We start from the raw sequence: 22,433 nt of genomic DNA on the forward strand, positions 1-22,433 counted from the left end.
AATAGTACATACTTCTGGTTAATTTATAATTAGTATATTCATAAAAATAACGTTGGATTCAGTTAATACGAGTTAATTTTAATTTTAAGTTACGACTACGTACTTAGCTTCTTGTGACTTCAAATATAATGGACATGGCCTTTACATACTCTTTTAAGGGTTCTTAGAACAAAGAACAATTAAAGACACCCGTTTAATTAAAATTCAAAAATGATGTCTTATCTTCAATCAATTCTTTTGTTTTCACATTATTATTATGTACAAATAATAATTAAAGGAATAAAATGACAAAATAGTACTGCAGCATCATATATTTTAATTGTAATGACTAGATAAATTGATTAGATGATTACCTTCATAATTAAAGCGAATTTGGCAAATTAAGCGGTATTTAGTAAACTATAGAAGATCAAGTTTGATATGTTAATGATATTGTTGAAAATTATGTTCAAATTTACTTCATAGCTTTAAAATGCAGAACAGTTTAAACTTACATTTTTATAATGCATGCTTTATTAATGTTTTCATATCTAGTTAGCATTCATTCGAAATATCTCACGAAAAACTGTACTTAAGAGTAGAACGGTGTATGACAGTTATATAGGTGTCGACTTGTTGAAAGTATTACTTGATTCCACTTAATTTGTAAGATTTGCTGTGGTGTTCTCTTAATAATTCTTCTCCTATTTGATCCAATATTGTTTTATCTATATTAGCATAACTGTCTTCTTCCGAGATATGTTCGCCTGGTGTATTGAGTGCAATGTCGTCAAAATCTATGTCGATAGACTTATCGAAGTCGTGGCTGTTGAAATCATTATTGTAAATTCTGGAGCCTTGTTTCATGTGCGCTGGCATCTCATGAGTTCCGTGTATAATTAGGCTAAACGGACTGACGTAACCAGCATTCTGTTCTCCCGTCTGAAAAAAGCAAGTATAAACTTTTAATTAATTATTAACATGATGTGAGTTATTTTTTGGTTATTGCTAATTGTTACAATTTACAAAACTATGCGTCAGACTCGCCTTTTCATTAACAAAAAAAAAATTGTTTATGTAATAACAAATATAATTTATTTTATGTGTACATACGTGTTACTAGCGATATTTTTTTCTAAAATAACGTCAGAAGATTCAAAAACCATTAATATAGTACAGAAAAGAAACCTACCGTATCCTTGAACGTGATCCTCCAGAGGCCATTTGCTCGTTCGCCCCACGTCGCCACAGAGGTCAGTGGCCAGTTCACGAACCCGTCTTTCGAGTTGTCTTTAGGCCTTGCGCTTAAGAGAGCTACTGTTGTGCCTATAATAATAACAAAATTATATTTTACATTTCTTTCATAAACCTAAACACATAACTTCAAAGTCTAAAAGTGCAACTTTATATAAGTAAAAAAATAGAGGCCTATGCAAGTACTTTTTTTATGACATCAATAAATCAATAAATTTCATTAATATTATCTTACCTTGAGGTGAGGTAAGGTATATCTCCAAAGCACCACGCCGACTGTACTGAACGTTGGCGATGATTTCTACATGTTCCATGAATTGTATTTCACATTTTGTCATTTCAAATTTAAATGACATGGGTTTATTTGAAAATATAGAACCTTCCTCCTTTTTCGATCTGAAATATCACTCAGAAATTTTATTAATAATAATAACATTATGCAAACCAAAACAAATAAACAAAATGTAATTTGTTCACGAACACGAACGAACAAGTTCATTTGTTTTGTATATTTTTTTCAAGACAAATGAACAAATAAATGTATTAAAAACTACTAGGTATTTTTATTATTCAAATTAATTGTAAAGAAATGACAATATCCCACAGCGCGCATAAAAACATTAAAATTAATCGATACGGGTGTACTTTTTTTGTACTTGAAATCCGCCAATCAAAATATAACGTACAATGTACCAGGGATACATAACATACAAGGACCATATGAACAAAACTCTGCGTACGTTGGTTGTAGTAAGCACGCTATACATACAAGAATTCATTCGGGTCTGTGACTCGAAGACCGACAGATAGCTGCTAACTGACGGAATAGAAACAGAAACTCTGGCTACACTTCGATAGCTGTAGAACAATCAAAGAAAACTGATCTTTAATCCATTTGAATAATGTTGCGAATTTATAAGCAAAAATTTAACGAATCGTTGTCGAATGAAGAAAGTTAACGAACAAGTTACTAAGCGCACATAAGCTGACAGGGTTCGCCAGTGTGGGTTGGGCTATACGAGATTGGTATCGCCGTCGTTCGGCGAGCGAGATGTGACGGGTAAAAGAGATGGCCTTACCCTATTTGTGGCCTTACAAAGTACAGTCTAGTTAAACAATCTAATTAATAAGTAAATTAGTAGAGATTGTTCTACATTGCTAAATATTTAGATTGGTAATGGCTAAATTAAATCTAATTGATTTATTCGCAATACAACTCATGAACAACGAATAGTTATTGGATTAACCAAAATAGTCAAAAAAACGCAAATAATTTAATAAGTCTTATTAAGGAGTTCTTGGTGTAGGCTTGGCTGTCACTTTCATCCAGTCAGAAAATAAAGTCTAGAATTTATATTTAACAAAATAGAATCAAATTTGCACTATAAACAAAAGAAATGTCTTACGGTCCAAACTGCGAGCGGCATATTGTTTTTTCTGGGACTTTTGTCCAGTTGAGCGCCGCTGATACTAAGGCACCAGCATTTAGCAGCCCAAATCCAAATCTGACATCAAAATAAAGGCCTACTCTGAAAATTATAAATTTGGTTTAAAAATAATAGCATAACCTGAATCAATAGAGTAGTACCTTCTAATTTTCGTGATTTTTTAACATTGATCATTTTAAAATTAATATATTTTCAAACAAGATTGAATTATTTTTACAAGATTACCCATTTCTTTCCCATCCTGTATTTTCAGATAATGGTAAATATTCCGAGGTCCACACAATTAAATGCTGCACATCACGCCAAGTCAAATTTGGGCTGTAAATAAAGATTTTTATTAGCATTAGCGAAAATCCTTTAAATAGGCATTAGCAATCGTTTTCTTTTACCCTAGAAGGTGTTAAGGTACCAGATAAGTACAAGAAGATAATATTTCAACGATGCTTACTTTGCCTGTAGAGCGAGTGCAATAATACCAGCTGCCAAAGGCGCTGCTGCTGATGTGCCTGTGTGACTAATTGTGCATGAATCATGTATATCTGTAGTAGCCTGAAAAGAAAAGAAAGAACATATTTATCTCCCTTTCTGTACGTAACTAAAGACCAATAAAATCTATGAAATCAAATCCTATGAATGAAAAGATAGACTTGGAAATGCTACATCTGTAACTAATTCGGTCCTCGTCTTACGGTTAAAAATTATATGGTAAGAAAGAGACTTTAACGAATTGAGCAAATTGTAAATTTAAAATGCTTTATGCTGTATGTAGTAGGTAGATGATAACTTACAATTTTTTGATCTTTGTAAGCACCAGAAGAGTACGCGGTTGCCAAAGTGGACGAACAAATTTCACCGTACCAAGGGAACATACCCTGCTGCGATGCACTTCCTATTGATATTGTGTAAATGCTTGATGAGTAACTATAACAAAATAAATGTAAAATTTAATAAACAGATATAGAACCCTATGATAATATTATAGTATAAATAATGAGTCGGGAAAATTACAAAACTGGATCATTTACATAATATGTTAATTCTCACCCATCGCAATTACAATTATCGTAGTTTCTGCCGCCATTACCATTCGCCCACACGTAAATTATACCTTTGCCGTCACGACCCTGCAAAAGAGTTCAGAAATTGCAGATAATCATAATATTTTATAATTAATTTAAATCCAATGTCGTGCAATTGGTAAAATGCAAACGAATTCTAATGACGATAGATTTACATTTTCGATTGATCTGAGGTAACTGAGATTAAGACTGAAAGAATTCCTGTTTTGAGACAGGAGAAAGTAAGGTTCATTGTCACTTACTCGGCTTATCCCTCTTTTGATCGCTTCCACGGCCAAGCGTCCCGGTCCCTCCACAGTTTTCCCATCGTCACTGGGACCCCATGAAGCACTGTAGATATCTACTTTATCCCATGCATAACCTGAAATATATTTTTCACGTTGAAAATCCGAATAATATCTATTGAAACGTAAAATTTAACAAGATTTAAACCGTGCATTGCTTATGCAATAAGGATAAAATACAAAATTTTACTTCATGTGTTCCTGATTTTTCTAGTAAATATTATATACCAATTATATTACGTGCTTGTTCGAGAGTTTTAAATGAGAGTGGTCAAAATATTCAGAAATTTAAAAAGAAGCATTTAAACTCAAATTCACTTCATTTTCTAAATTTAAAAACTTCATGGAGTCAAAATGAATAAATACGTCATGTCGTCATCGTCATGTAAACAAATAAACATTTTTTCCTGCCAACCAAATAAATTCTTTTGCTGTTACGTCATATTTTATCCTAACTACCAGGGACATATAAACTGAAAAGGCATTACGTAAAATAAATGTAATAGCTGTTTTTTACATAAACATTAGTATGTGATCATCACTTTTACGTGGTTGGTAGAGTACTGTCACAGTACAAAATCCTTATATGTTACTGTGGTACTACTCGTATGTTGTATACATAGATTAGTAAAGATTACTCACTCCTAACAAGAAAATGTACCCAGTTTTGAGAATTGAAATAGTTGCGTAAAAAAGCTTAGGGACATTTTAGCACGTCTCCGTGCTAAAATGTCCCTAAAATATTTGATATAATTATTTATTTATTACGTAAATTACGCAGTATTAGTTATTTATTCGTAAATTTTCTCTAAAAATGTTTTTATTTGTCAAGAATTCAAAAAAAGAACTTACTAAAATAAGCTGTTTGTGGCTTCATTCAATTTCAAGGCGGCGAAGTATCTTTACTAATCTATGGTTGTATAGTTCAGATGTTATAATTTTATTAAAGACAAGCTAGCGTCAAAAACATCCAATGTTAATTTTCCCTTATCCTCTCTACTATCTCATAATCAACCAAAATCTACATAATGTCTTCAATTAAAATTACTATTTTGAAATAGGAGGGCTCTACATAATTCAACGTACAACGTACAAATCACATACTTAGTGCATTTTACAAGTATATTATAATTTTGACTTATTTTTTTTTTTGTAAAGCACGTAAAATGTATTCGCGCAACATTAGTCAATTTTAAACTCAACATGGCGATCAAAAATACCAGGAATTCATGACATCGTGGCGTGGAACTACGGAATACGAAACAAATGAAAAAAACGTACCGATTGCCTCTCCTTCCACTCTGTCCGTTATTCGTCCGTCAAGCATCCGAACGCCACCTACTTTCGCTCCCCAGGCAACGCCTACGCCACATTTTATGTTGTTCGCCGTCATAGCTATCTAAAAGTTCATAAAAGTGACTTATCTATAACAATAGCGTCATGGTAATTATGTAAATATACCATAACCGCAAATAAATTATAATAATGGTAATTAAATTACCGAATAAATCAATTATGTGGTTAAATATTAATGACATCTTAATTACTTATTATTGAGTAATAATTATTATTAGTATAATTTTTGCGATTAATCTATTGCAATAATGTGTGTCAAAGACATAATCATCTTTTTTATTATCTCATATTATGTGTGTTAAATCTGAGAAGGTGCCTCATTGTATAGCAATATTGTGGTCCACGTAAAGGGACAACGACATCTAGGCGATCTTACGAAAACTTTTACTAACGAAAAAATTAAACGGGTGGAATCGAAGATAAGTTTAATAAAAATTGCCTTGTGATTAATTAAAGCGTATTCCTTGTAAATACAATATTCAATTCAATCACATTTTTTTAACAAATTGTTTTTGAAGGAGTATCAACCAATTTTCATGTCTACCTTGATAACTGACAAATGACGATGATAATAAAATTATTATAATATGTAATCAACATTATACATATAAATAAATAAATACTTCTCCAGCGCAGCGCGTCCCATGAGAATTTTTATAGTTTTTTCCATGTTCTGGATAAGGATCCGAATCACGGTCATTACAATCCCAACTAATTTCTGGATCCTGAAATTATAAATTGTACTATTTCAAACTCATAATATGCATACAAAAATATTGATGTATCAGTTATATCAGTAATAATAATTATTGGTTTTATTTACTAAGTTGTATAATATAAACACGCTTTAATACCATTGAGCCGAATTGCCCGGAGCTCGTTCGTGCATGGTCATATTGCCTTCAACTCACGGATCAACTGTGCGCCAACCACTAGGAGGCCATAATTCAGTTGAAGCCAGCACGGGCGCTAAGGCGTAGTAATGATAAAATGTTAAAACGTTTGAACATATTGCCAGAAATGTAATACTGTGATTAACCATATTAGTCTTAAAATTGCTTATAATATTTTGTTGTCAATTACTCTCCTGATTGCGATAAATTGAAAAAAAATAGGTAATAACAGTCGCATTCTACGCCATCTTAGCATTGCACGTGGTTGGACGTCACACGAGACTACAAAGATACGTCTTTTTACCTCGGAAATTTCAACATGGAACACGAAAGTACTAGGAGATAATGACACTAACATAGTTCGCGCGGAGGTCCGTGTGATTGTGTTCGATGCCGTCATCGAGCACGGACAGCCGCACGCCGCGGCCATTGTACCCCATCGCGTACACGGGCAACACATTGAGGTCGAGTCGCGGTAAAGCATCCCGCGTGCGAGTATCTTGCTGTGTTCGGAAATAAATATTGTGTAATTAAGAAATCGATACAATAATAAAATGACAGTAAAAATCTAAAATTAACTATTTCACTGTTACAATATATTTGGGTATGATTTTGGAGCTAATTACATAATGATTTGAATTAACTAGACGGTGACAACATTTTGTTATATGTACTCTTCGCATGTACCTACTGCTATTTTGCTATTTTATTTTCATAGAAAGATTATGCCTGGTACAAAAAACTAAACGTACAATATAAAATAAAATAAAAATAAATAAAAGGAGATAATTTATTGCCTTGCATATAGATTTTTACATCTGTGTTTACATGTTTGAACTGTTGTGAGCGCCTATAAAGTTTCACTTCAAATAACAGGCTTGGAACAAAGAAGATACACAACAAGTAGGAGCTAGTGGATTGCAGTTTTACTCGTATTCTATTCGTAACTCCTCTAACCTGAGATTGTACTAAAATCCAAAATGTACTAAAAAATAAATGCACAAGCTATTAAAAAAATGTTTTTTTCTTCTCTGTTTTATGATTAAAAGTTCACTTTTAACTTTCACACTCAAAGCTTTGCGCTAATTAAAACGCATACAGTCCACTTGTTAGTACAACTTATTCTAGTCCCCACTTGTTATAAGAACAGTCTATGAAACATAACTATACGACATATTTTATCCAACTTTTATCAAATAGAGTAACTTTATCTCACCAAGTACCACTCGTAACTCCAGAGCTCGTCATTGAACAGTGGGCTTCGTTTGTGGGCATTTCGTTTGTTCCTTTTTGTGACAGTTTTGTTTTGTCTTTTCACTCTATGCAGTTCCTCATCCGGGCCAGGAGTGGGATATCTTTTTACCCGAGACTTCGTGTACATTTGTTCTACCCAACGAATCTATAGACAAGAATAAGAAACATTTAACGAAAGTAGAGAATTATTATAAAAATAAAAACCCAACCCTTAAAAATATAGCTCCATAATTAAAATCCACCAAGCCGATTGACTGCAGGGTATGCCAAAGAATAACACATACATACATACCTAAGTTACGCTCGAAAAACATTACCCTTGGCAATCGGGCAAAATATGTGTGGTGGTACCTATGTATCCTACGGTGTTGCTCTACAATTAGTTGAAGTTCATAATTGGAATGAAGTCTCAGAGCTATTTCCTGCTTCAAATTACCAGGTTTGTTTAACAATGCAGGAGGTTAGTTGACTTAAACAACTCGAACTCACCCTCCTGTCTTTCAGGAGTGTTGATGTGTGTTCGCCAGGCGTCCGTCTCTGCATGGTGTGCTCGTATGCATGGAATGCATACATGTTGGGGAAACCTTGCACCTGCAAACAAAGACACGTAGTGAAATATAAATTAGGTATGATTATGAAGTTGCGTTGGTAAGTAATTTACGGATAGCATAGTGTTTTGAAACTAGATCTCTTACGCTAGCTAGAGTGGTCGGGGTTAGAATACCAAGGGTTGAGAAGAGGGCTCTGATTTTGAAGAAAAGCATCATTAGAAAGCCTATCATTTTCGCTTGATGAACAACAACTTATTCTGAAAGAAGACCCGTAGAACAAAAACAGATTCATAATAAAAAAAATAAAGATTTTAAATGTCTGTCCTCGGGGTGTGGGTTTTACATTAAGTTATTTAAATTAAAATACAGTGTATCGCAAGGTACAATTAAACAATCATATTTTTATGAACGTCATAAATAATCCATATGAAAAATAAAATCCTAAAATTACAGTTCTATTATTACTGCACTTTATTGTTCAATGATAAAAAAACCTAACACGACATAATAACTAATTAATTAGACTTATTAATTGCATTATCTACATAAAATGCTATAACATTATAATATCCATAAATTAAACAATTATGTAAGAAATATAAGTATTTAAAATACTAACTATAGGTAATGTATACGATACTACATTTACAATTTACATGAAGCGTATATCACGTAACCGTTTTAACTCTATCGTCGCCACGTGCCGCGGTATGAATGAAACAAGTAGTGGAACCGAGGGTTGCGACCCTTTGAGTGAATGTAACAACTAAAAGCCCCACCCATCGCCCTCTTCGAAAATATCTTCTAACCTGTCCTATGACCCTGGTATAAGACGTGAAGAACAATGGGTTATAGGCGGCGCCCTACACGATAATGATGACATCTTGGGCGGATTTCATTTCCTCGTCTATTACTGCTGTTATTTTTAATTTCAAACAAGCCTCACAAACAAATTAGTTTTAAATAAAGTCACAAAAGATAATTTTTTTCACTTCCCATTCTTCAAAGTTAACAAATAAAACCAAATTCCAAAAATACCTATGGAATCGTGTGTAATGCACGACGAACAAATGAGGGCTCTCTGACGTTTGAGTTATGACGGTAATGCTAAATGCTCCATGTGTACCAGGCTGACATAGATGCAAGGCGACGTGCGCCCCACATGACATGTGTGCATATCGTGGCCGGTATCGTTATCGCAAAGCAGCTGTCACGCACGCATATTATGATACGCTCGCTAAATAAACAGTGTACAGCTGTGTGGTGTTGCGTAGAGCGATACCGGTCTACGAATATGTGTTTGCATACGAATGTGATACATATTATTTATAGTCATAAAATATGTGACGCACTACATTAAGCATATTTTATACGAATAATGTGAAATTAATAAAGATTTTTTCTTAAGTGCCAACCAACGTGGCCATTGTTACAACTTCAATTTAATCTAAATACATAGATAAAATTTACTCTACTTCTTTTATACAAAAAATAAGCATTATTTTTATACCATCATAGAAAAAGGCATTGGTCACAATGACTAAGTTTTTATGGTACTTTCACACATGAATAAAGCGAAACCGGCTCATATCACCCTGCCTGCTAGTTATGGTGTGAGAAAGCCACACGTGTGTGAAAAATATGTCACGTTCGTGGTAGAGTCATGTGAGTTGTCACAGTCACGTATGTACCAGGGCGACAGAAACATCGTGGAGTTCGTACGCACATGTGATCATGCATGTGTTCGTGCCGTAAGCGAATGGGGCGGGGCATGCTTCGCTAGGGCGAGGGTGCGTCGAACGACAAGGGTTGTTTTGTTGGCGATAAAATACTTACACAACCTGAAATTTAACATAGGTAATGGGCACCTAGTAGCCATGTGCCTATCTAAATATCAATTAGTTTACCAATATTATTACATTTATCTACTTATCTGGAAAAAAAGTAGAGTTTTTGTTGTTTGGAAGTTGTGTTCGTTTAATTTAGAGAAAAAAAAAGACTGCATTTAAGTTTAGTGATCAATACAAAATTATATTCATTTTATGTAGTTTAGAAATCATTTATAAAATATAAATGATTTAAATAACAATAATAAAATATAAAAGGCTTTTATTTATATTCTTATGCGTACACAGACACACGTGCGAATAATCTGCGAGAAAAGATAGCGTTCCTTTATTATTTACACTTAGCTCTAAGTATAAAAAAATGTGTTTTCTATCATAAGGCCATTACAGAGTACTAGAAATCATATTGACGGTAAATTAAGAAGACCCCGCTCTAAGAGATTGTTTATTTGATTATTGAGAAACTATAGACTGACAAAGGAACCACAAAAACGCACCAATTAAATAACTTAAAGATCACCCAATATAATTGCTATCAATCAATAAATTTTTCAAATATTCACAAATATAAAGAAGATACATCTTAACGGTCGACCATCTTTCAAAATTTTTATACCTTTTTGCTAAATTCATTATAAATAATGAATGCGATTACTAACAGAAATATTGTGATTAGATGTACATTTTTTAGATAAAGTTATTCCTCAAGACGTTAGATTTTTACACAATTAATGTCTCATGGTCTTAGTCATTCCCGAGGTCCAGAGCTTGAATGGCTGGTAATATCTGATTTATAAATTATTGCTAAAATCTGAATGTATTTTAATGTGGTGAAAATAGCTTGAAGAAAGAATAACTCAAATAAACGAAGAGCTTTCCATCATAATAGCCGTTGTTAATATAATAATAATATTATTCGATTGATAAAAATCCATGGATGCAGTGATTGTTTTACCTTAATGTCTTATCATTGGCTCTTACGGCGCATACTGCACCAAAGGCAGAATAGAAAGTTTATATTTTTTAAAGGTGTGTGGAATATGTCATGAATCCGCTCTAGGCAAACATATCAGTATAAGAGTCACATCCTCATTTTGAAGACTCATTTTGAAATTATTTATTGAAATTTTATTTTAACTAATATTTTTTATATTCGCCTGTATTTTTAAGTGGCTCTTTCTTAATGTATCCTATACAAATATTCCCTGGCCGGGAACCGAACTAGGAACTCTTTGCATATCAGATTATAATGTTTATTATTATTAAATAGGTTTTAGTTACCAAGTGGATTCATTCACAACTATTGTAACATTTATCTCTGAAAAGTTTGTCCACGACTGTAATATAAACATTACATAACGCTCGTATCGTACGATAGTATTCTGAAACATTTCGAAACTGAACAGCGACGCCGCGACGTTTTGAAGAGAGCGTATAGATAGAATCTTCGCCCCGCCCTTTCAGCTGTGACGTTACAGCGCTGTAATACTGAAACTCACCTACTATATTTCATGTTCGCCTAGTATCCGCGACGCTGAAAATACTGTTAGCGGCGGCTGAAATTCTGTTTTCAGCCGAAGCGTCCTCCTCCTAAAGTAGTATAACGTTTTGTGAACAGTTGAATAACGCAACGTGATTGTCATAATTATAGAGATTTGGTAATTTAATTAATTTGATCTTTGAATGAGGTACTATTTTTCGAACTTCAGCTGGTTACTATTGTCGTTGTTCAAAAATTCAAAAAGAAAAAACTGCTCGAATTTCGAATACAACCACATAAATATAGCCATAACCAATATAAATATAGCAGTTTCCTTATTACCGGGCGGACTAGTTGAATTTTTGATAGTTAGAAAGTATCGTTGCTCAGTCCTTCTTTATTTTAAATTACACTTATATTTTGAAATCAGATTAAAAAAATAAGAAAAGATGGGGATGTTTTCCCGTCTAGGACGATTACAGTGCGCGTTCTGCTGTGACGTAAATCTAGTTAGGCGTTAAAGTTCGTTAAACGCGATTGACTTGAACAAGCGTAGGTTGCCTTGTTTACAGGACAGCCGACTTTTATATATTTTTTGTTTAAAACATCTCGACATTCGAGTCTATTTTTGTCGCTCATTTATAAATATTGTTTGAGATTGTCGTTAGCTATTTTATTTCACTTTTTTATTCATTATATACTTATTGTGTTTCAATTATATTGTATAAATGATTTATGTTCATTATATTAAAATTCGCAATGCTTAATTAAACGATAAACACGTACTTGATTTCAATATTATGAATAGATTTAAATTACATGTAGAGACAAAATAATGATCCGCCTATGAAAGTATTTTTTATAATTTACTCTACTTATGGACAGGCCTAGAATGTTAAGGAATAAAATTACACATAATTGACGAATCTAATTCATTTTCCAAAATTCCAAAGTAGAATTTTTCGTAGAAAAAACAACTCTATGAAATTATGAGGATTCATTAAATCTAATCCATTTTAACAGAACACAGCATTTTAAAGTCATAATGCCCTGGTGTAATGATAGCTGGGAAAAAAATCACCGGGTTTGCGGTTTTTCCACCCCTGTACTCAAACAAAAGGGGTGGTAATTAAAATTGGACCGGGTGTTAAAAATGAGAAACGAGTTTCATTATAATACGGCCGTTTGTTAGTAATGAATAAGTTGAAATATAATAATTATTTAATCGTTTTCAAATTATTTTCCTTGGTGATAGAATTATTTGTGTTACTCGCTGCCGTGCTCGGTTAGGTAAAGAAGACTTACTTAGGCGTTCCTACTTAGTCTCCAGGGATAGCAACACATACCTATGTGAGTCAAGTAAGAATCTAATGTGTGGTTAATTACAGATGCCCATAAAGGTATATAGCTTACTCACACAACTGTGCCTTAATATTCAGGATATTTCTATACTTTGTTGTTACTTTTACTTATTATTATTATTATCGTTCGCCCAAATAAAGTCGAATATATATATTTTTGTGTGTTTGATGTGAAACATCTATAGCCGCACGTAAAACCGATTTCTGGCGTGGCGACGCATGCCGTGGCGACGCTATACGATGGTATATATATACAGTCTATATGCAGTAGTGTGTACGGTGTGGCGACGCGTCGCCATGCGCAATCGAATTCAATAAATAGTCATCGTTATCTGGAAAAAAATCGTAATATTTTATTTTATCATAATGACATATTTAGTTCCTATCACAATATGTTCTTTTCTGCATATTACTTTTACAAAATAATGTCGATGTTTCACATCTGCCAGGCGTCCCGTGACGGCTCACATTTTTTTTTATTTATGACAATATTCGTCGATTATAAACATTAAGTTAAGATTAAAACTACTTCGCAACAATCCGCTACAAATATGTATGATGGTATATATTTTAAACAATGCAGTATGTACCGCCCTCTCTCCCTCAAAGGATGCATGCAGATGCAAAAATTAAAAATATACACATAAACATCCTTATAAACATCCTTATTTAGTGAAGGCATGTGACATTCGTTGAAAGAATTAATTAATTTCAGATGGACTACATATTTTGTAAATACAACAAATATTTTCTTATCGTTGTTGGTATTCTTTTAATCTAAAACAATATATCACTAGATTTCATGCTTGTTTTGTTTGTTAGTGTCTCACTAAACTATATTATGATTATTGTCATTATGAGTTACTTGTTCCACCGACGTCGAGTAAATACTAAGCAGAAGCGATTTAAGAAGAAGAACTCGTAATTGAATTATGTAAGAATTGAAAAAGTACATAATGTTACACAAAGCTTTCTGTGGATGTCACATTAAAATCCGTCGAATTTTGTTCAAGAATAAATGCTCCAAATATCCTAAACAACCAGTAGAAATTTCTAAACGAATTATCTATTTGTTCGTGTTTTGATATTAAAATTAGTTTATGAGCGCTCGTGATCAACGCAATTTACCAATGAAATAGAATATTTCTTTTAAATTTTTTAAACGTTATTTATAATAAGAAGAAAATATATGACAACCGCATATAAAATCTGAAAAATTAAGAACTAAATATTTACCAAAAAGATTTTTATGTGTTTAGAGATTCGTCTAGTTTATCGTTTACCTGCTAGCGATAAGGCAGGTCAGTAGCAAAGTGATTGGCGCGACAAATTGAAACTAATGTACGTCGCTGACTGCAACATTTGTCACAATTACATGCTGTCGTGGATATTGGACAGCTACGGAATTGCTTGATGTGATAATAAGATGCTATTTTTAACGACATAAATGTCAAGTAACTTTAGGCTTAAATTATGAGTATTTAGAATATATTTATTAGATAAAGTGAGGTAACGATAAGAGTACTAAACTTCTCACTTCTAGAGTAAATATTGAAAATTATAAATGAGTTCTTGTAAATTGAAATCTATCGTCCACACGTTGTCAGTCCTTTATTGGCACATTGGGCAAGAGCCACCTCTTAGAGACACCCGGGGTTTCGGCCATATTCCACCGCGCTTATCAATGCAAATTGGTGTGAAGTCTACACACATTTCAAAAACTTTTTCTTTTCTTCGCCGTTATAGCAAGTCAGAATAAAAAGGCTGTTTACTTATGTAGCTATCTATAAGCTATCAAAATGAAAAATGACATGAGTACTTACTATTACAGCTTAAAAATTAAAATGAATGACTGCGCGAGAAACAAGTTTTAAAAGTTAATAAAGTGTTAATATTAAAACTTTCACGTGTCATCCTACAATTTGTACCTACATATACAAAAATACGCTACATATAATACTTTAGAAAATTTAGAAGAAATAACCAAGAAATTTGAGATCCACTTGATGTTACGAGTACCTAGATAAGTAACATCCCGTCTGTGTTACAATTGTAGCTATTTCTGCCCATATAAGTTGATTTAAAATCTTTTGTTCAATAAAATCTTTAAATCTTTAAAAATTAATAAGGATTTATTGAGACCCTCATAATTTAAATGTATATCACCTATTGTACAAATGTACATATATTGAACATTAATCTTGTAATTTTCGGTATAATATATAAACGTTAAAGCCCTAACATCAAAGAGACTGTCGAGTAATTGGATCATTTTCACATTTCAAGACTTCAAAGGACATCATTATTTCTCTCTTTAGCCAAGGTACTGATTTACGTACTTTAAACCTGAGCTTAATATCCAGAACAGATAGATAAGGCGTTATTACTAACGATTGTCGACTGAATTAATTAACTTCCTGTGTCGGTATCTGGTTTTCGTGGGCCCGCTATCTAAGGATAAGCCGGCCAATACAACTGTTATCAGACAATGGCCACTCGAGATAGCAACGGCGTCATCACTTTGATTTACTCATACAGTGCTCGTCACTCTCAAATATTTTCCCAAAACTATATTATGAACAATAGTTAGAAATCGAGGAGAGTATCTACTAAAACAGACATTTATATTGATCAGTATTTGATATTGTAGGTACTTCGTTAAACGCAAAAGAAAAGAACACCAGGCAAATTATATTGCCATTTAAAATTCAGAATAGTTATCTTGAATTGGTCTTTGGCCAAATTATTAATTTACTCGTATTTCTGTCTCCATTATCCAAGTGTTAATTAGTCTACGTATGTCCATGGCATCCACGAGTCTATGAGTCCACAAGAAAACGTAATGTGTTTAATTAATAACTTTATGATGATGACAACTGAGTTCCAAAAAAAAGGTAAAAAATCCCGATGACCAATTAAATAAATAAAAAACAATTAAGTACTTTTACCGCCCGTTTCATTGTATCGAAATCAATTAATTCCGAGTAAAACCAATTCCAAGAACGGTCGGGTATCAAAATATTAATTTTCAATTAAATAGGCTTTGATGATAATTAAATGTTTTTGTATATTTCTAGAAAACGGCTCCAATACATCGATCTGTATAAAACAAAGTCGCAAAATCGTGTTAGTTACACCATTTATAACTAAGGTTGGGCGTATTATCATGATTTGTGGTTTGTTAAATGTGTTCATCCGGAATAACAAATGGAAATTTTAAAAATTAAATAACATCAAAGGTTCTCTCTTATGATTACCTCTCCTTATTTAATTTCTCTTATGATTTTTTGGAATAATAGTTACGTAGCATGTTCAAGTTACTTAGTTAGAATAGAATGAGTTCCTTTCATCCCATTCCATTTCATCCCATATTTATTAAAATTATTTTACCTTAATATGAAAAACATATTAGAACCCAACTAATCACTTAAAACAATATCTAGGCTTATCCTCGCTTCGGGTGACTAGAGGGCTGGCAGCTTTTTTGCCCAAAAAATTAGCCTCCAGGCACTATGCCAGAAGTTGGAGTATTGGACGACATCTTTATCTTATAAGTTTAATTTATTTTTTAATATATGTTAATTTTAATTTAATTAGTTTAATTAATTAATTTTATTTTAATATTTTTATTGTTATTATATAGATTACTAGCCGTTACCCGCCCGCTTCGCGTGGCATAAAATACATGCCAAGTAAAAGAAATATTAAATTGTGTTATCTAGCTGCCTAATTATTTATCATGAACGGATTTTACGAAATCAACACACCGTTAACTACTTAGGGTCTTATCGATTTATATGAATTAAAATAATAAATAATACAGCTTTCCACATCACCATGGAGGTACTGTGTCGTACGATGCGTTCCCATTATTTTACATGGCGGGATCCCCAGTAGGCCTACACCATGAATCGACGTGAGTGTCAATGCCATCAAGTTTAGAATTTGTTACACATATAAAATCTATATAAATATAGATCGGATATAAACAACTTAAGCCTAGGCATTAATACTTTGTCGTGCTAAATAAAAAGACAGTAATTTAACTTATATCTTTTTTATTAACTAATTCTAAATAAACATTGGTTATAAATTTAAAGCTATGAACTTTTTAGCATATTGCTAGCATTTTCTATTTTAGCATTATTCTTATTTTTATACTGTTATTATTTTCATAGTTTTAAAATTTTTTTGATCACTAATTTTGTATATTAGAAACGTAAATTAAAATCCAAAAAACACATTGTTCATAGTTTTAGCTTTACAATAAACCTGAAATTTATTAAAATATATTATTTATTATATTATTTATTATATCTATTCTTTTTCAATTTATAAATGTATCCAATCAATTAACACTAAAAAAAATTGAAAGCTTGATAAACATTTCTTTTGTAACAGAAAAAAGAAATTATTATATAATTTACAGTATTATTTACATGTATTTTTTACATTATTATTTACAGTATTATAATTCATTGTAATAAAATAATCTTTTTTTTTTATTTTATGACAGAAATCTTTCCATCGAGCCTTACATGACGCCTTTACGTTTTTTTATGAATTTATGAAGATAATGGAGAAGCTGAGTAATGAAAAGGTTCAAAGAATGGTCAAGCAGCAACAGTTAAAAGCCGAATGGAAAAATAAAAATATTGTAAAAAATTAATTAGTCATATTATTTTAATGTCAAAATTAAAATTTACATTTTTATTAAAAAAAAAAAGTATAAATTTCGAAGTATTTATTCTTGGTTGTTTAACAGGACGAAACAAAAAATCGTTTCAAAATTTGATCTATTCCAGCTGTTAATTAAATATTTTTACTTTTTTTTTATTTTTATTTTACACCGTGCATTTTTTCTAAGGGCATTATTCCCGAACTCTATTCCAGCCTAGTTTCAAAGTTCTAAAATAATTATTATTTACTCTATTCCATAGGAACCGTCCATGTTATATGCGGCCTTACATACAGTGGTTCTTTCCAGGGTAGCTGGCTGGGCGGTTAGAGCTCCCATTCTTGCTGCCCGCAACTCCCGAAGTCCCCCTTTAGTCTCGTACGACAGGCAGGGGATACTGTAGCCCTGTTCTAGCCCAAAAATTTTAATCCAAGGTCTATGTGTCTATCACATAACCATCACTAATCCACGCATAACCACAACCATACCCCACGGCAGGACAAAATGTTGGCACGCAGTGTGTCCAAAGTAGTTGCGATGGACCTAATCAGTATACCAAAATTACGCATTATCATTTATGAAATTTGCACCCGTCCACGTTGTCGTGTATTTGTCTGAATAGACGTTATCTGAAATTTTACGTTTCTAACTTCGAACTTAAAAGATTCCCGTATATATACATATAACACTTCTTTTACCTCCTTAGTAGAATTTCAAAAACATTCCTATGTACATATGTATGAATAAATACTTTATCATCAAATTTCTGAAAGCTAATTCAACACCTGCGGTCGGCAAGCCGACACCCACGGGTGGTGTATGGCCCGCGACTTTTCCTTGTGGCCCGCGGGTCTGCGCGTTACTAATAATTTACCAAGTGCAAGTCCAACCCGCACCTTGAGCATTCCGTACAACTAAAATTTTTATTTAGACATTTTGTGAAAGTTTCAACTGTCTACTTCTACCGGTTTAAAAGTTAGTTGGAAAAATATCGAATAGCAGTTTGTTGTATGGGGACCCCTTTTTGTTTTCAACTTTTTTATTTTTAGTATTTGTTGTTATAGCGGCCACCGTTATGCATCCTCTGTAAGAATTTCAAATGTCTATCTATTACGGTTCCAGAGATAGAGCCCTGTGACACACGGACAGACGGACAGACAGTGAAGTCTTAGTAATAGAGTTCCGTTTTTATCCTTTATGTACGGAACCCTAAAAAACCGTCGATGTGCACTTCAACACGCGTAATACATTCCCATGTTAAAAATATATGTTACGATGGCCCGTGGAATTTCACCCTACACTAAACCTCTCTGCACTCTGTTCTTTTTCCAGACACGCCATAGGAAGTAACTTCAACAACGGTTTTTAAAGAATCTTCCTTTACTTATAGGTTTCTAAAGGTGGTAGAACCCTTTGTGGTTCGACTCCGGCGGCACCACCGCCACACCTATTTCTACCTAATAACAGCAGTGTTAGGCGCTGCTGTGTTCCGTTTTTAAGGGTGTGGTAAGGGAGACAGACTTTTCCGAGGCGTTCCAACTTAGTCCTCAGGGGTAGCGGCGCATCTGTGGCTGACCTCAGGTAGGAATATCTAATCCTATCTGGGGTTGATTACAGATGTCCATAGCCACTTACCATCAGGTGGACTGCATGCTCGTCGTCTACTTTTATAGTATAAAAAAAATAGTACCCTAATGGTGGTTGATTGTTGAGTTGCTAAAATGCTGAAACAGATGTGTAAACAGAAAGGCATAATGCATACACCCTTCTATAGCAGTCTTAAGGGTTAATCTAAAAATCTAAAAAAAACCGTGACTCAGATGCTTCATTGATTGTAATGATAATTTTTCATAGTGGTCGCTCCCGAATTAACGGAGTTTGAAATGAAATTCCAACCCCCATTTAACGACCTTAAGGGATGATTTTCCAAAAATAATGGTATAGGTGTTTAATTATTTTCTATCGAAAACCCAAATACCGATTTTTATACAGTTTACATTAAAACTGGAGGACTTTCATACAAACTTACAACCCCTATTTTACCCTCTTGAGGGTAGATTTTCCATAAATGGTGTTAAAAAGTTCTATTATTTCTAACAGGAAAGCCAAATGCAAGTTTTTATAGTCCTTGCTTCCGAATTAACGGAGTTTGAAATAAAATTCCAACCCCCATTTAACGAACTTAAGGGATGATTTTCCAAAAACAATGAAATAGATGATTAATTATTTTCTATCGAAACCCAGATACCGATTTTTATACAGTTTACATCAAAACTGGGGGACTCTCATACAAACTTACAACCCTTATTTAACCCAAATAAGGGTTCATTTTCTAAACGGTAGAATTATAGTTCCACTGTAGCTAACCAGTGAGCCAATGGCTAACTTACATAGTGCTGGCTTTCAAATTGGCAAATTTTAAAATAAGCTGTTAACCCTTATTTTACCAACTTAAGGGTTGATTTTCCAAAAACGGTAGAACTAAAGTTATTTTATATCTAACCAGCAAAGCAATGGCTAACTTTCATAGTGCTGGCTTCCAAAATGGCAAAATTTAAAATAACCTGTCAACCCCTATTTAACCACCTTTAGGGTTGATTTTGGAAAAACCCTTAGATTAGATTTTTATTACTTTAAATCAGAAAGCTAAATACCAATTTTCATCTAGTTTGCTTTAAAACTGACGGACTTTCATATTAACTTCCAACCCCCATTTAACCCCCTTAACGGTGGAATTTCGTAAAATCCGTTCTTAGCTGACCTCTACTCGGTGAAAAGAATATTCCTACCAAATTTCAAGTCTTTAGCTCTAATGGTTCCAGAGATATCGTGATGAGTGACTATATACGTGGAAATCTCTTTTATATATATAGATTTAGTATAGTAAATATTGTTTAATATTATTACTATGTGTTAAAAATGTTAAAAAAATTCCTACTCAATAAATTATAATGAATAAAAATGAGTAAGTATTTTTTAAAAATGTTATTCGGAAATAAATATGAAAGCATTATTTTAACGCTAAGAATAACAATCAATTAATTCCTGACGTAATTGAAACAATGATTCATAAAAGCGTTTATTTTAGTTGCGGTTTTCTGCGTTTTGAAACTATATTTTCGCTTTTATCAGGCCATGAAATAAGATATAAGTAGATAACTTAAGATATTAATTTAAAATAATAATTATTTTTATTATAATTATTATGTAAATAATTACTTATTGTAACGAAGAAATCATGAGTAACACATGCCTTACATTTCTCCAAAAGGCTTAGAATGACTACGAATCTTTTTTTTTTATAATATAAGAGTAGCAGACGAGCATGCAGTCCACCTGATGGTAAGTGGCTACTGCCGCCCATGGACATCTATAATCAACGCCAGATAGGATTAGATATTCCTACCTGAGGTCGGCCACAGATGCGCCGCTACCCCTGAGGACTAAGCTGGAACGCCTCGGAAAAGTCTGTCTCCCTTACCACACCCTTCACAACGGAACACAGCAGCGCCTAACACTGCTGTTATTAGATAGAAATACGAGTAGGTGTGGCGGTGGTGCAGTCGAACCACAAAGGGTTCTACCACCTTTATTCTATTCTATTTACCCAGTGCGATTGGTTATGGCCTAAATCTTCCCTATTCCAAAAGAGACATGCCCAGCAGTAGTTCTTATATAATGATGATGATAATGGCGATAATCTAAATCTCGATCAATAAGATTATTTCAAAATAGAACTTCAAAATCACGTGTTAATTTAAGAAAACCACATTTCTAATTACCACAACCTACGCGGTTCGGATAATTAATTTAACACAAGTAAACAAGTGAAACTGATTTTTAACTGAATATAAAAATAGCAGGGTTGTTTATTATTGTAATAGTTTCACGCAAAAGTGTTATTCTAGGATTTGAGAGAAACTTATTATTAAATATACAGTTCTTTGCACGAGAGGTGCTAACGAAACTTTTTATAGTACACGTTACATAGTGTTTTATTATATGAATTGTTATAGACCAAATAATAGGTAATTAACGGAAAAATACTGTTAAGAAATTATATTAATAGACATGAAAATAATCTCAAAATAATAAGAGTTGACCAATGACGTGACGAGATGATGCTGCATAGACTTCAAACGAGAAATTCACAGACACAGGCATGAATTTAATATTTTAAATAAGAAAATTTATTGAAAATAATATAAGATTTTTTTTCCATAAGTTTTGGCACAAAATTCAAACTTGACCTGAGGGTGTAACCTTATCCACGATACTGTTAATGAAAATGACAAATTTATGCAAGAATTCATTAAGAGTACGAAAGTATTGGGAATTTTAAGCAGATTCTTTTTTAGCAGTAGTATACATTTATAAGATGTACTACTTAATTATTTATATTTGTAATGTTTTTATGTTATTTTTTGTTAGATCGTTTTGTAATTCAGAATTGCATTGATATTGGTTTATTAATAGGTACCTATATGATATTGAAGATATTGATTTTAAGTTAAATTTTTGACATTAATTTATTATACTTTTATTATTCATTTTAAAGTCTTGGACCACTATAATATAATTGATCATACACGGTTAAAACAGTTTAGTCCTTACCGGTCCTCCATACTCGTAGCCCAGCTCCAATGCAACCAGCTGAGCGACATCTTCACCGCCCTCCACTTCAACCGTCCATTCATTGATGAAGCTCTTCATGTTATCCTTTTTGTGCACGTCATAGTCATGGTGACCTGGTACCCAGTCGAATTCAAATGTCCATATTTCGGCAAAAAATATAAATAATAGAGGAAAAAGTTTTTGGACTATTATCATTGTAAAACTCTTAAAAGTATAGTTATGTTATGGTTTTCGAAGAATGAAAATTTAAAAAATATAAAATTGTTTGCTATTTTTGGTATTATGGTCTGCGTCCGGTGCTCGCTCGGAAAACAATAGACAGAAACTGTTTTTC

At 32.9% G+C, this 22,433-nt stretch overlaps 1 protein-coding gene across 1 annotated transcript; it reads right to left on the reverse strand.

Moving 5' to 3' along the window:
- Window positions 1–293: 293 nt before the first annotated feature.
- Window positions 294–22,223, reverse strand: LOC140749136 (neuroendocrine convertase 1). Its single transcript, XM_073082166.1, has 15 exons — window positions 22,079–22,223; window positions 8,037–8,138; window positions 7,510–7,692; window positions 6,650–6,796; window positions 6,024–6,125; window positions 5,326–5,443; window positions 4,003–4,121; window positions 3,726–3,805; window positions 3,470–3,602; window positions 3,130–3,230; window positions 2,907–2,999; window positions 2,640–2,762; window positions 1,469–1,629; window positions 1,172–1,305; window positions 294–921 (listed from the first exon to the last, which is right to left on the reverse strand). The coding sequence occupies exons 1-15, from the start codon at window positions 22,175–22,177 to the stop codon at window positions 625–627; spliced, it is 1,992 nt and encodes a 663-aa protein (XP_072938267.1). The 5' UTR covers window positions 22,178–22,223; the 3' UTR covers window positions 294–624.
- Between the last annotated feature and the right edge of the window lie 210 nt (window positions 22,224–22,433).

Source organism: Epargyreus clarus, unplaced genomic scaffold (genome assembly GCF_041222505.1).
Source record: "Epargyreus clarus isolate Ecla_fem2 unplaced genomic scaffold, WU_Ecla_fem_2.2 ptg000017l, whole genome shotgun sequence".
Classification (NCBI taxonomy): Eukaryota; Metazoa; Arthropoda; class Insecta; order Lepidoptera; family Hesperiidae; genus Epargyreus; species Epargyreus clarus.

Coding starts and splice junctions, on each gene's coding strand:
- LOC140749136 (XM_073082166.1), bottom strand. CDS start 22,177: ATGAAGAGCTTCATCAATGAATGGACGGTTGAAGTGGAGGGCGGTGAA. Junction 4,122..5,325: donor AGTGGAAGGAGAGGCAATCG/GTACGTTTTTTT, acceptor AATATATTTCAG/GTTATGCATGGGATAAAGTA. Junction 1,630..2,639: donor TGCCGCTCGCAGTTTGGACC/GTAAGACATTTC, acceptor GTGATATTTCAG/ATCGAAAAAGGAGGAAGGTT.